Genomic DNA, 14,190 nt, shown 5'->3' on the forward strand with positions numbered 1-14,190 from the left:
TGCATGCTCAATTTGTTGCTCTGTTCTTTCTTTTTATTGATGCAAGCATTTAGAGATATAAATTTATTCCTAAGTATAGCTTTGGCTACACCCTAAAAAGCTTGTCTCCTCATTGTCATTTTCTTAATGAAATTGTTGATTGTTTCTGAGATTTGTTCTTTAGGATCAAATTATTTAATTTCCAATTAATTTTTAGTTTTTCTGCTGTCCTTTATTGAATGTAATTTTTATTGCATTATGGTCTCAAAAGTATGCATTTAATATTTCTGTTTCTCTATATTTGGTTATGAGGTTTTTATGTTCTATTATAAGGTCAATTTTTGTGGTGTCATATACTGCCGAGAAAAAGGTGGATTCCTTTCTATTCCCATTCAGTTTTTTTCAGAGGTCTATCACAATCAGCTTTTGTAAAGTTCCATTTGCCTCCTTAACTTCTTTCTTGTTTATTTTTTGGTTGAATTTATCTACTCCCCCTCCCTTTTCTTCTATTGAAACCCTTACCTTCCATCTTGGAATCAATACTGTGTATTGGTTCCAAGGCAGAAGAGTGTTAAGGGCTAGGCAATGGGGGTTAAGTGACTTGCCCAGGGTCACACAGCTGGGAAGTGTCTGAGGCCAGATTTGAATGTAGGACCTTCTGTCTCTAGGCCTGGCTCTCAATTCACTGAGCTACTCAGCTTCCCCCGTATTTATCTACTTTTGTAAGGGGAAGGATGAGGCCCCCTATTAGTAACATTTTACTATCTATTTTCTCCTATAACTCACTGGATGCTATGCCATTTGGTGCACATATGTTTAGTATTAATATTGTTTCATTGTCTATGGTGCCTTCTATCAAGATGTTATTTCTTTCCTTCTCACTTGATTAGATTAATTTTAATTTTTGCTTTCTCTGAGATCATGATTGCTATCCCTACTTTTTTTTACTTTAGCTGAAGCATGATAGACTCTGCTCCAGCCTCTTACTTTTACTCTGTGTCTCCCTGCTTTAAATGTGTTTCCTGTAAACAGCATATTGTGGGATTCCAGTTTTTAATCCACTTTTCTAACCTTTTCCATTTTATGGGTGAGTTTATCCCATTCACATTCACAGTTATGATTACTAATTGTGTGTTTCCCTCTATTTTAAGATTTAATTCAAATTTAGAAGGAAAATATTAGAAAATAATGGAAGAAAATATATACCATTTAATACTATCTTTAAATTTATTCACCATTATTTAGCCAGATTCTAGTCCACTCAAATATGTCCAAATATATATTAATCTGTTCTATTTTAAATGAGTAGTACCTGTTTCTTGTATTATTCTTCTGTAACATCAATAGCTTCCATAATAAGAAAATATTCTCATTGCTTTTAAGGTACTGAGGAATCTTTAAAATGACCTGAGGCAAAAATAGATTTGGAGTAACATCATATGCCATAGTAAGTTCCAAATGGACAAGCTATATACAAGATATGAATAAGCAGTTTTCAGATGAAGAAATTGAAGCTATCAATGATGAAATGAAAAAATATTCTAAATCCCTCTTGATTAGAGAAATGCAAATTAAAATAATTTTAATGCAAATTGAAAACAAATTAGAAAACCAAATTAAAACAATACCTCACATTTATCAGATGGGTCAATATGAAAGTAAAGGAAAATTATAAATGTTGGAGGAGATATGGCAAGATTGGGACATTAATGCATTACTGATGGAGTTGTGAAGTGATCCAACCATTCTGGAGAGCAGTTTGGATTTATGCACAAAGGGCTATAAAACAATGCATATTTTTTGATCCTATAATACCACTACTTGGTCTGTATACCAAAGTGATAAATAAATGGGAAAAGACCTACTTGTACAAAAATATATATAGCTGTTTTTTTTGTGTGTGTGTGTGGTGGCAAAGAACTTGAAATTAAAGGGATGTCCCTCAATTGGGGAATGGCTGAACAAATTGTGGTATATGATGGTGATGGAATACTATTATGCTGTAAATAATGATGAATGGGATTGATTTCAGAAAGAATTGGAAAAACCTACATGAACGTACTGATGCAGAGTGAAATATGCAGAACCAGGAGAACATTTTCACAGTAACAGCAATATTGTGGAATGATCAGCTGTGAAAAACTTAGCTACTCTCAACAATATAATGATCCAGGACAATTCTGAGGAACTTTTAATAAAGAATGCTATCCACCACCAGAGAAAGAACTGTTTGGGTAGAAATGCATATTAAAGCATATGATTTTCCACTTGTTTATTTGGGTATATATTTTGGGGTTTTAGTTTTATAAGATTAGTCATTCACAAAAGTGAATATGGAAATATGTTTTGTGGGATAATACATGCATAACCCAGATTGAATTACTTGCCAGCTGGGGGTGGGGGGAGGAAGACGGAAGGGAGATAATTTGGATCATATAACTTTGGAAAACTTATGTGGAAATTTATTACATGTAATTGGTAAAAAATAGATAATTTTATTCTATGAAATTTAAAAGCTTTTACATGGATAAAGATCTGCTAGCTAAGATATGTAGTGAATTAACATAAATAAGCTTAAAAAAAAACCCCTTACTTTCCATCTTAGAATCAATACTGCATATTGGTTCCAAGGCAGAAGAGTAGTAATGGCTAGGCAGTGGGGATTAAATGACTTGCCCAGGGTCACACAAGTAGGAAGTGTCCAAGGTCAGATTTGAACCTAGTATTTCCCATCTCTAGACCTGGCTCTCAATCCACTGAGTCACCCTGCTGCCCCCATAATTAAGCTTTAAGCTGAAAGACCACTAAGACTTTGGGGACAAACTATATAAGAATAAGAGCCATTCCCCCAACATATAGTAGTCAAACGATATAAACAAAAACAAATTCAAATTCAACTATGAGAGAGATCATGATCCAAAACACTAATGAGAAAAAGAAAAATGAAAAACACACTAAAATTTTACTTCACACCTAACAAATTGACAAAGACAACAAAAAGGAAAATTATCAGTGGTGGAGAGGTTGTAGGAAATTAGGCAGTATAATACATTAGTTTTGTTGTTGTTCATTTTTTATAACCCTTATCTTCTATCTTTGTGTCATTTTTTTTTCTTTAATAACCCTTACTTTCTGTCTTAGAATCAATACTAAGCATTAGTTCCATGACAGAAGGGTGGTAAGGGTTAAGCAATGGGGGTTAAGTGGTTTGCCCAGGGTCATACACCTGGTACTGTCTGAAGTCAGATTGGAACCTAGGTCCTCCTGACTCTAGGCCTGGCTCTCTATGCGTTGAGCGACCCAGCTGCCCCATTATAATATACTGTTGGTAAAGATATAAAATGGCTCAATGATTCTAGAAAACAATTGTAATTATACAAAAAATGGAAATAAAATATCCATATACTTTCATCCAAGATGCCTTCTGGTGAGCACATATTGTAAAGGCAGAAGGAAACTCCTATACATACCAAAACATTCACAGTAACACTTTTTGTGATAATAAGGAATTAGAAATAAAGTGTATGCCCGTCAATTGTGGAATGCCTAAACAAATGGGGTATATGGATATAAAGTATTATGATAGTGTTATAAGAAATAAGAGGAATTGGAAAAACATAGGAAGATTTACAGGAATTGATACAGAGTGAAGCAAATTGAACCAGGAAAATGATATGAGGGCTAACACATTGTAAAAAGAATTAATAAAAAAATCAAAACCGTATGTAATTATGTCTAAGCCTGGCCCAGGAAAAGAGATGAGGAAAGGCATCTCTCAATGTTGCATATACTATCAGATATGCTTGAGGTGATTTGCTGGTAGGTTTTGATGAATATTTTTAAAAAACAACCTTATTACAAGAGAAAGCTTACTGGGAAGAAGAGCAGTGTATATATTTGGAAATGAATATAATATAAAACCAAAAGCCATCAATAAAAGTTAAAAAACATTTTTTAAGGACTTGTTGCTATTGTATTCAAATTTTAAAAACAAGATTTTCCTTCTCCATTCCGACATGACAAATTCCACTGCTTTACAAAGGAAACCAACTATATTGTAATAAGATTAAAATATTTAAAAAATAAATATATAGATCCCAAAACATTTAATTAAGTGATTTTGAGATTTGTTTAGGGCAAAGAAATATAAATTAAAAGGTTAAAGAAAGACTGAGATAACTTTCCATAAAGTAATGGAAAGACAGGCTAGGATTATGGGGACATAAGTTTGTCTGTGTTGGTGAACCTATGGCATACATGCCCATGTATTCTGGAGAGGGTTGCTATGTTCCCCCTCTCCACAGCACCTGAGGACATTTCTCATATCACCTGCCTCTCAGTCCAGCAGCCCAATGAGAGAGCTTCCTCCTTCCCCTGTCTAGGGTAAGGTGGGGGTTCACATGTGGCATGAGAGTTGCAATTTGGGCACTTGATCTCTAAAAGGTTAAAGAGCATTAATTTAAGTCCTAGCTATCATCCTTATCAGCCTTATAAACTTGAACAAGTCACCTAACTACTTAATTTTGTTGTCTCAGTTTTCTAATTTGTAAAATAAAGGAGTGTGTAGGAGTTAGATTACTAAAATCCCTCACCACTTCCTATAATCCTTTGAAAATGTGCACATGGAAGAAAGGGACAATCTTTATCATGGAAGGAGGAGAGAAAATGAAGCATCTAATGAAATATAATGAAAACTAAATATAATTGTTAAATTATTGATTGATTTTAATGAAGTTTTTGAGAGTATATGATTATAAAGAGGGAAGGGTTACAACAGAATGCATGTAAATTTAGAAGAATCTGAAGACTTCTAGTGTGTTGAGTGAATCTTGGGAAAGAAATCATTGTATCAGTGGAAAAAATACATGCTTTGATAGAATATAATATTAATATAGAGTAAATAATAAACTTGTTAAAAATAGTTGCTTTTGTTGGGCAGTGTAAAAATCCTGAAGGCAAGGACGACTAAATGGAATAACAAATAATGAGGAAGCATTGTTGCTAAATTGAATATCATAACTGAAGAATTACATTCTTGCCTAGCAATATTTTGGGGCTTCATCTAACAAGTCCCTCATTTTACAAGCAAAGTAGTAGTGGTGGGACAAGACTCACAATTCAGTGCTCTTTTTATCATAACACACTGTCTCTTTTATTTTTCATTTTTATCTTTAAAAATTTGTTCTTTATTATGAACTTAGTAATTAAGAAACTTGTTTTTGAAACCCCAACTTTATATTATATAGTTTGTTTTTTAAATGTCAAATCAGGCTTAACATACTAACACCAATATTTCCCAGTTTGTGCCTCCATTTGGACTGCTTTTATTCTGTGCATTTTAAAGCTTTATTGATGCTCTTTTCTTTCTTTTATTTTCCATCACTTTCAACTAAAATCAATGTACAATTGAAGTCTTCTCTTATAACAAGTAAGTATAGTCAAACAAAATAAATCAATGTACTTGCTGTACCAAAACTGTATGTCTCAGTCTGCACCTCCATTCATTCCATCACCTCTGTCCCAAGGTAGAAGGCATCATCATCATTCTTCTGGTCATGACTAGTGATTGCGTTGATCAGAGTTCTGAAACTCTGAAAGGTTGTTTTCTTTGTACATTACTAGCTTTGGGCATCACTACATCTTCTATTCACATTGGTTCCATGTTACATTAGTATTATATATTGACTGAGAGTGTTATTGTCTATTGTGCATTTTGGGGTTGCCAGGACAGCCTCCCTGCCTACAAATATCTCTTATATGGGCCAGTCTTATTTCTTGAAATTCCATAATCTTTTATTCATGGTTTTAATAAGCTGGCAAATATCAGTCCTGAGTAATACAGAATATGCTAAAATCATAAATTAAGGGACAAGGAACTTATAAGTTGAATCTCAGATATAATATGTTCTTTTTTCTATAATTTAACCATTAAGATTGTAATGACCTCTTCACCTTTAAAATGAAAAATATTTATTAGCCACAATGCATATGTTTTTTCCCCCTTCCTTTTAGCTACGAGGGCACACAAAATGAGAGTAGCCTATTTTAAAGTGGTGTATCCCCTTTTCCCATCCTTGTCAAATTAGCCCAGACTTACGACATATGTTTCCAAGGCAAATTCTGGAGGCTTGCTTTCAGGATCAGAAAGGGTTCCTACTATTTGAAATGCACCTTCCTTTGGTCTAGTTGTTGAGCCATCTGCCCCAGCTGACTTGCTTTCAACATCTTCTTCTTCTTCTTCTGCTATTTCTTCAAGTGAAGCCCCAACTATGCAGTTAGATAAGTACTACAAGAAAACCAGAAACTATTCCAAGTACAAATAACAGTTTAAAGAGAAGACTTGAAGGTGGGGTACGGGGAGGAGGGGAAGGAAGATCAGAACCTGTGATTTCATCAGCATAGGACATCTGATGCAGGTGAGCAACTAATCTGCAATTTATAGTCTTAGATCCTTGTGCCTGGCACGGCTCCTGAAACATAGAAGGCATTTAATAAAAGCAGTTGATCAGAAAGTTACCTGGGGACATTGAGAAGTTAAGTGATTTGCCTTTGTTCATAACGAAAGCATGTGTTAATGTGACAGTTTAAATATTCTAAATTAAATAATTAGCTTAATTTGTACCTTTTTTACAGCACTTATCAAACAATTTATTTTATATGAAGATTTAAAAATACATTTTTATCTCTACCTGATTTCTCCCATCTCCCAATCTTAGAGCTGGAAGGGATCTTGGGTATTTTCTTGGGTATTTTGCAGTCTAACCCCTTCATTTTTATAGAAGAGGAAATTGTAGAACTTAGAGGTAGGGGATATGATCTACCTATGGTTACACAGAGTAGAAAATAGCTGAGTTGGGCCTAGAGCTCACGGATTCTGACTCCCAGACTGAATCTTCTTGCTTCTATGCTGTACTGGAGTACAGGCTTTGAGTATAATACAAATGAGGGGCTATTACCTGAGTGCCAAGGAAAAGCCCATCTGACAGTCTCTCTACCAATGGGTTTATTATTACTAAGTGATGACTTCTTTAGCCAATGCAACCCATGAAACATTAGTTCTCATTCCTGTGCCACTGTCTTCATCATCTATAGATATAATTTAGAGTGGAAGTGTGGAAGAAACACTAAAAATCATAATTTTGAAACCATCTGTAAACATTAACTGTTAATATTTTAATGTGAGACCCTTGTCCACCAAGTGATGAATACTATTGAAGGAACTGACAAGATTAATATTTATACTATAAATAAAACCAGAAGACATAAGGACATTGTAAGTTATATGGAGGAATGAGAAGCAGGTTTTCTTCATAGAATTAAATAAAGAAGTTGGCAAAAAAGACATTTCATAAGATATTTGATTATCTGATTTGCAGTGCTCAGTGTCTGTTGGACATTTAAAATGGGTTGCCCTGGTACATCTCAAACTAATATCTAAAACTGAACTTGCATTCTCTCAGGCTTTGAGTCTTGGCATTACCTTTCATTCCTTATTCCTCCCCATCCTTCATATCCAAATAGTCTAATTAATTGTTAAATCTTACTGTTGCCATTGGAGAAACTCTGCCCCAATGCCTCACTCTCTGTCTTTCTCAGATCACTAATTTTGAAAGGGCCCCAACAATGCTATTCTTAAGTAATGACTCTATTTTCTGCCCCCTCTTCCTCTCCAGCTTCGATTCCCTCTCAGAAATATTCTTTCCTCAGAATAGTGAAATTTTGTTGGAAAACTGAGTTAAAGATCAAAAAACAAATGAAGTCAAAGGCTCTGAGACTTTGCATGTGTACTGACAAGAATGCTTACATCAAGAAGAAAATCAGAAGGTGTTAGACCAGCAAGCACAAAGAATGGGATATGGATAAAGGAAAAGATATTGTCTTTATTTTGATTAGCTAATCTTTTAAAAGTTTAACTGATATAAAAAAAATTGCCAGAAGTAGGAGGCTAAAAGAACTTAGAAATTCAGCTTTAAACACCAAACCTCTGACCTCTTTGTCAAGCAGAGGAACACAGAAGCCCGGGAAAACATTGGTTTAGAATCTTTAAATTTATTTACAAAACCTTCCAGAGGAGAAGGGGTGGATGATTAAGAACAGTTTCACCTCAAAAATAGTGAGAAATAGAGAGGGAAAAAATGTGTTTGCAGAAGGATGACATGAAATCCAACTGAGCTACATTTTCCTGTTTGCAACAAGCAAGAAAAAAATACTATAGGGAAACATATTTGATCTTGAAGGTATTGTTTAGACTTGTGATAAAAGCTATGATTTCAATATGGTTCTGGGAGAGTACAAAAAGCTTATGGAAAGCACTCGAATAAGGATTAATGGAGAGAGAAATACAAGTGTATTATCAAGGTGGACTACAAACCCCTAGACACAAAAGAAATAGATGAGTTTACAAAACAGATCATGAGCTTGATTCATAAGCCTTTTAGTAATGGGGCATTTTAATATCCAGACACTTATTGGAGCTCTTCAGCAAAAAGCACTTTTTTTAACTCTTACATTCTGTCTTAGAATCAATACTGGGTATTGGTTCCAAGGAAGAAGAGTGGTAAGGGCTAGGCAATTGGGGGGGGGGTAAATTAATACTTGCCTAAGGTCACAGAGCTAGGAAGTATCTGAGATCATATTTGAACCTAGGATCTTTGGTCTCTAGGTCTATATTTATAGAGCACTTTGGGGCAACTACATGACATAGTGGAGAGAATGATGGGCCTAGAGTTAGGAAGAAATGAGTTCAAATCTGGCCTGAGACACTAGCTGTGTGACATTGGGCACATCATTTAACCCTGTTTGCCTCAGTTTCCTTATCTATAAAATGAGCTAGAGAAAGCACTGTTAAACTATTCCAGTGCCTTTGCCAAGAAAATCCTGAAAGGGGCCAGGAAGAAGCAGAGAACACTGAAAAAAATGACTAAACAATAAATATTATGGTTTAAGGCATGCAAAGCACTTTATAAACATTGCCTCCTTTTACCGTCACAACAATCATGGGAGGCTGGTACAATTATTATTACCATTTTAATAATGGGGAAACTAAGGCACACAGAGGTTGTCGTGACTTGTTCATAGTCACACATCTAATAAATGTCCGAGGCTGCATCTGAACTTGGGTCTTCCTGCCTCTGGATCCAATGTTCTACCTTCCTCTATAAACTATAAGCCCTACATAGCTGCAGCTGGTGAATAAAGGTAAGGGGAGGGGTGGAGATGTAGCTGGTGTTATTGCTTTTTCCCAAATGGAGAGACAGATAGGGTTGAGATAGAAGAGGCCTTCTCCAGCTCCAGGGCTTGAGGAAGATGATGTTAACTGATACAGGCCAAGGAGACTCATTCAGTATTTCTTCTGTGCTGTTTTTTACCTTCCTGCTCTGAAGAATGACCTTGGAGTGTGAAAGGACTAAATCAATAGCTAACAGATTTGGTATGCAAGGTAGAAGCAAGAACATCTGCTCATGGGATCCCTGAGCCACTGGTAATGATGCTCTAACAATAATGCTGAAGGAACTTACTTCATCATTGTACTGGTTCTTATTTTAGTTTTAATACCTTTACCTTTTGTCTTAGAATCACTTCCAAGACAGAAGAGTAGTAAGGGCTAGGAAATTGGGCTTAAGTGACTCGTCCAGGGTCACACTGCTAGGAAGTGTCTCAGGCCAGATTTGAACATTGGTGGTTCAATGTCAACTTGGCAGGAAGGTCTCCTGTGGAGTGCCTTGGGAATCTCTTCTTGACCCACTGCTGTTAACATTTTTATCAATAGCTTAGATAGATATCAAGGTTATCAAAGCAGATGATTCAAAACATTAAATGACAGAGTCATTAATTAAAGGGAACTGAAGCTTGACCTCCAGTGATATAAACAATTCAGAGGACAGAAAGATGGATCACTTCCCACCTTCTTCCACAGTCAATCATTTGTCTCCAAACACAACCCAAGCTCCTTAACATTTCCTGTCCTGTCTCCTACAAGATCTCCCATGTGGCTACCCTGAATTCAGTCCCTCAAGTAAACTATAACCTAATCTGATTCAGGCTCCTCTCCCAACTGCCCAGGCAGAATTTACTGCCTCACAGCCCCGCCCCCCCCCCCCCCCCATCATCACAACTTCAGACTCTGTCCTATGAAAGAGTCAATTTCAAATAAAGTCATTCTCCCTTTTCATTTTTTAGTGGGAATGAGTGTATAACTGGAGTAGCATGCACGAATGCATTGTAAATATACTACCTTTCTTCCAAAGCTCATTCCTCTTCTGAACTTCCTATTTCCGTCAAAGGTACTACAATGCTTCTAATCACCCAGATTTACAACTTTGGAATTATCCTTGACTCCTGACTTTTCCTTACCTTATATATATATAATCATCAGCCAAACCTCTTAATTTCTATCTCTACAAATTCTGTTGTATCTGATCTGTTCTCTATATTCACAAAGCCATCATACCAGTTCATATCAGTTCACAAACAGTTCATACCAGTTTACAAAGCCATCACACCTTATCATATCTTCCAATCCAAACTCCACATAGTGATTTTCCAAAAGTGTAGGTCTAGCCTCATCATTTCCCTATTCAATAAATTTCAATGGATTGGATCAAATATTATTTCATTTTTTATCATTTCATCTTTATCTCATCCTTTTTAGCATCTATTTCTGAATAAATTTTATAATCTGCATAATTATGAATGGAGGGGTACATGTAGTAACTTAGAAATATGTAGGTATACATATATTGAAGGTGCTTGCTTAAGAATTTATTACTGGGGGTCAGCTGGGTGGTTCAGTGGATTGAGATCCAAGCCTAGAAACTAGATCCTAGGTTCAAACCTGGCCTCAAACACTTCCTAGCTGTGTGACCCTGGGCAAGTCACTTAACCCCCATTGCCTTGCCCTTACTGCCCTTACTGCAATACACAGTATTGATTCTAAGACAGAAGGTAAGGGTTTAAAAAAAAGAAAAGAATTTATCACTGCAGAGGTACATGATAAAAAAAAAAAGTGAATACCATTGGCCTAGAGCATTAGGCTACATTCAAGAAAAGATGAAATTCAAGAATAATAAATACAAAATCTTAAATTCTAAATTTTAAAAAATCAACTTCACAGGTATAAGATGGAGGAGGTAAGATTAGATAGTAATTTGTCTGAAAAGAAACTGAGTTTTTTAATGAATAGAGAGTACCGGCTAAAAAGCAATTTGATCTTAGGCTTAAGGAAAAAATATTTTGGAATAAGGTGAAAGTCTTACTCTGCTCTTAGTCTTACCTGAGAGCTCCACAGTTTGGGAAGGACATTGAAAAGCTAGAAAGTTTCCAGACAAAAGCAAATAAAATGGTGAAGGGTTTTGAATCTAGGAGGATCAGCTGAAAAAACAGGGGATAGTTAGACTGGAAAAGAAAAGATGGGAAGACATGATAACTATATTCAAGTATTTGAAGGGTTGGTCTTATGGAAAAGTCACTAAACTTGTTCTTTTTTATCCTAGAGGGAAACTGAGAAAAATGGGTAGAACAAAACAGAGAGGCAAATTTAGTTGATAGCAGGAAATTTTTTCCTGACAATTAGGGCTCTCCATATGTAGAATGGGTTGCCTCTGGAGGTTATGGGTATAGATTCCTTTTCTTTGGAAATCTTTAGGTAGAGGCCAAATGGCTGTCAGGTATATTGAAGTGGAAATTAGGCAGATATGGGTTGGACTGGATGGCTGTTGAGCTTCCTTTCAACTTTAAAATTCTATGATTCCAAGTTTTCAATTGCATTTAGAGATAAAACTAGCAGGAAAACAAACATTAAAAAATAGAATGGGCTTTTCAGCATTTCCAGAACAAACTATTTTCTTAATCAATGATAATAGAAGCATCACATTGGGACTTAGTACTTGGCTATATGAGGAAATGGGTGTATCATTAAAGAAGACAAAGTAAGAGAAGCTGCGCCATATTAAGCACAAATGGAAGGAAATATATTTAGGAGCTTGCACAATTGTGAGAGCATTGAGACAAAGATCCTAAAGATTTGAAAGAGAAAAATGATACTGAAAGTGAGAAAAAGAATGGTGGTTATTTCTATTTTAAAAAGACAACTGAGAGGATATTAATAACTATTTACCACTACTTTTCCAATCCTATAAAAATCTTTGTGAGGTTTATCTAAATGCATGTCAAGAGCAACCTCAATAAAAATTGTAAGGAATCTAAAGGGCAATGGAAAGCTGTATGATAGACATAAATAGGCTGTGGCATATTATCAAAGATAACTCATAACCCCCCCAAAAGTGGTGTAAAAGATATATGAGGGATTGGGGTGAGGGAAGGGACAGTTAGGAGGCTCAGCAGATTAAGAGCCAGGTCCAAAGACAGGAGATCCTGGGTTCAAATATGGCCTCAGACACTTCCTAACTGTGTGACTCCTGGGCAAGTTACTTAATCCCCACTGTTTAGATTTACTGCTCTGCTACCTTGGAACAATACAAATTATTGATTCTAAGAATGAAGACAAGGGATTAAAAAAAAAGATACCTAGGGGTTATAGGATTAAAAAATATCTGGAGCAGTCATATATTGGGAACAAGGAATAATAACAGATGGGCAGCCTGGGTAGTGAGTTGGCATTTGTATAATATTAAGAGACCTAGAGAAAACTCTAGCACACTAGTTCTATAATATGGACAGTAAGTTCCACATGGCAAGATGATGAGGGGAAGTGGGAAGGGAAGAAAAGAAGGGAACAAGTATGTTTTAAAGCACCTACTATGTGCCTGATATTTGTGTTAAGTATTAGTTTACAAATTATCTCATTTGAGCCTCACAATCAACTATTATTTTATAGTAAACTGAGGCAACAAGGTTGTTATTTGTCCAGTGTCCCACATCTATTAAGTGTCTGAGAACACATTTAAACCCAGGTCTTTCTGATTCTAGGCCCAAGGGTCAATCAACTGTGCCATCAACTGCCTCTGAAAGGATGTGGAGAGGTAAGGTTGTAGAGGAAGTGTTCACATCATTGAGGCCATTGATTCATTTAAGTTTTGAATTCTATGCTAGGACCTATGAATACAAAAGTCAATATTCACTCAAAGACTTTTTAATCTGATGGGGAGGATGTCATACATAGATGAATATGATATAAGGTAGATTGTGAAAAGAACAAAGTGGGGTCAAACAAAGAGAGAATTTTGAAGAGTGAAATGTCACTTTCAACTAAGGAAATGGGGAAGGATTCATAGAAACAGTACATTTTAGCTGAGGCATGAAGAAAGGGAGAGACTTCAATCAACAAAATTATAATTTTTCGAACTTAAGGTAAACTGTTGTAAGCACTATCATGTAGATAAGAAAAGAATGAAGAAGAGGCATTTGGAAATAAGAATCTAGAGCTCTAGGAAGAGTTTGGGAATAGAAACAAAGGATAATGTTTAAATAAGATATAGGGAGATTGAGAAAGGCCTTAAATGCCAAGGTCTTTGCCAGGAGTTTAAACTTTATTTTGTAAATGATGGGGAGCCACTGAAGGTTTTTTAGTAGATAAATAACACTATTAGATAAGGGGATGCATGATGAAGATTATTGAGGCAGTGATAAAGATAAATTTGGAGAGGAAATAGACTGGAGATTAGAGACTGGTTAGGAGTCTAGGTGAGATAATCTAGGTGAGAACTAATGTAGTATGTGTTGTGAAAGTTGAGAGGATGTGCGAAATGACAAAGATATTGTAAAGAAGTAAGAATATAGAAGAGCTACAATTATGAAATTTCAAGCTTGAATGACTGGGATCAATCATTTGATTGTTCTATTAAAAGAGATAAAGATGTTAGCAGGAGATACAGATCTGAAGGAAATATGATAAATTAGGTTTTTAGACATATTAAGTTTGAGGTACTTTGATGATGATCCAAGTGAAGATATCCAATCATAGTGGAACCATGGAAGAGGGTTTAGAGTACAGATAAAGATTTAGGAATCATCTACATAGAGTTGATAATTGGAACCAAAGTAGTAGATGACAAGGTCACTAGAGGAGAGTGTACAGAAAAGATTTTAGAATAGAACCTTGGGCAACATGCATTTTTAAAAAATGTGAGGAAGATGATAAGCTGGCAGAGGAGACAGAGGAGGAGCAAGAGATAGGAAGAGGAAAATGTCACAGGAGCTAAGAGAAGAGAGAATACCAAGGAGGAGATTATTCCACAGTAATAAATGCTGAAG

At 35.6% G+C, this 14,190-nt stretch overlaps 1 protein-coding gene across 2 annotated transcripts in view; it reads right to left on the bottom strand.

The window, feature by feature from the left end:
* AK7 (adenylate kinase 7) overlaps window positions 1-14,190 on the bottom strand; it is a 147,452-nt gene that overhangs the window by 131,199 nt on the left and 2,063 nt on the right. Inside the window, exon 2 of one of the 2 annotated variants that reach the window (XM_001375254.4) lies at window positions 6,077-6,265. In XM_001375254.4, the coding sequence (XP_001375291.1) occupies window positions 6,077-6,265 (189 nt within the window). Of the gene's footprint in view, window positions 1-1,291; window positions 3,984-6,076; window positions 6,266-14,190 lie in introns of those variants that run through there. The other variant, XM_056811307.1, reaches the window with a different exon arrangement.

Source organism: Monodelphis domestica, chromosome 1 (assembly GCF_027887165.1).
Source record: "Monodelphis domestica isolate mMonDom1 chromosome 1, mMonDom1.pri, whole genome shotgun sequence".
Taxonomy (NCBI): Eukaryota; Metazoa; Chordata; class Mammalia; order Didelphimorphia; family Didelphidae; genus Monodelphis; species Monodelphis domestica.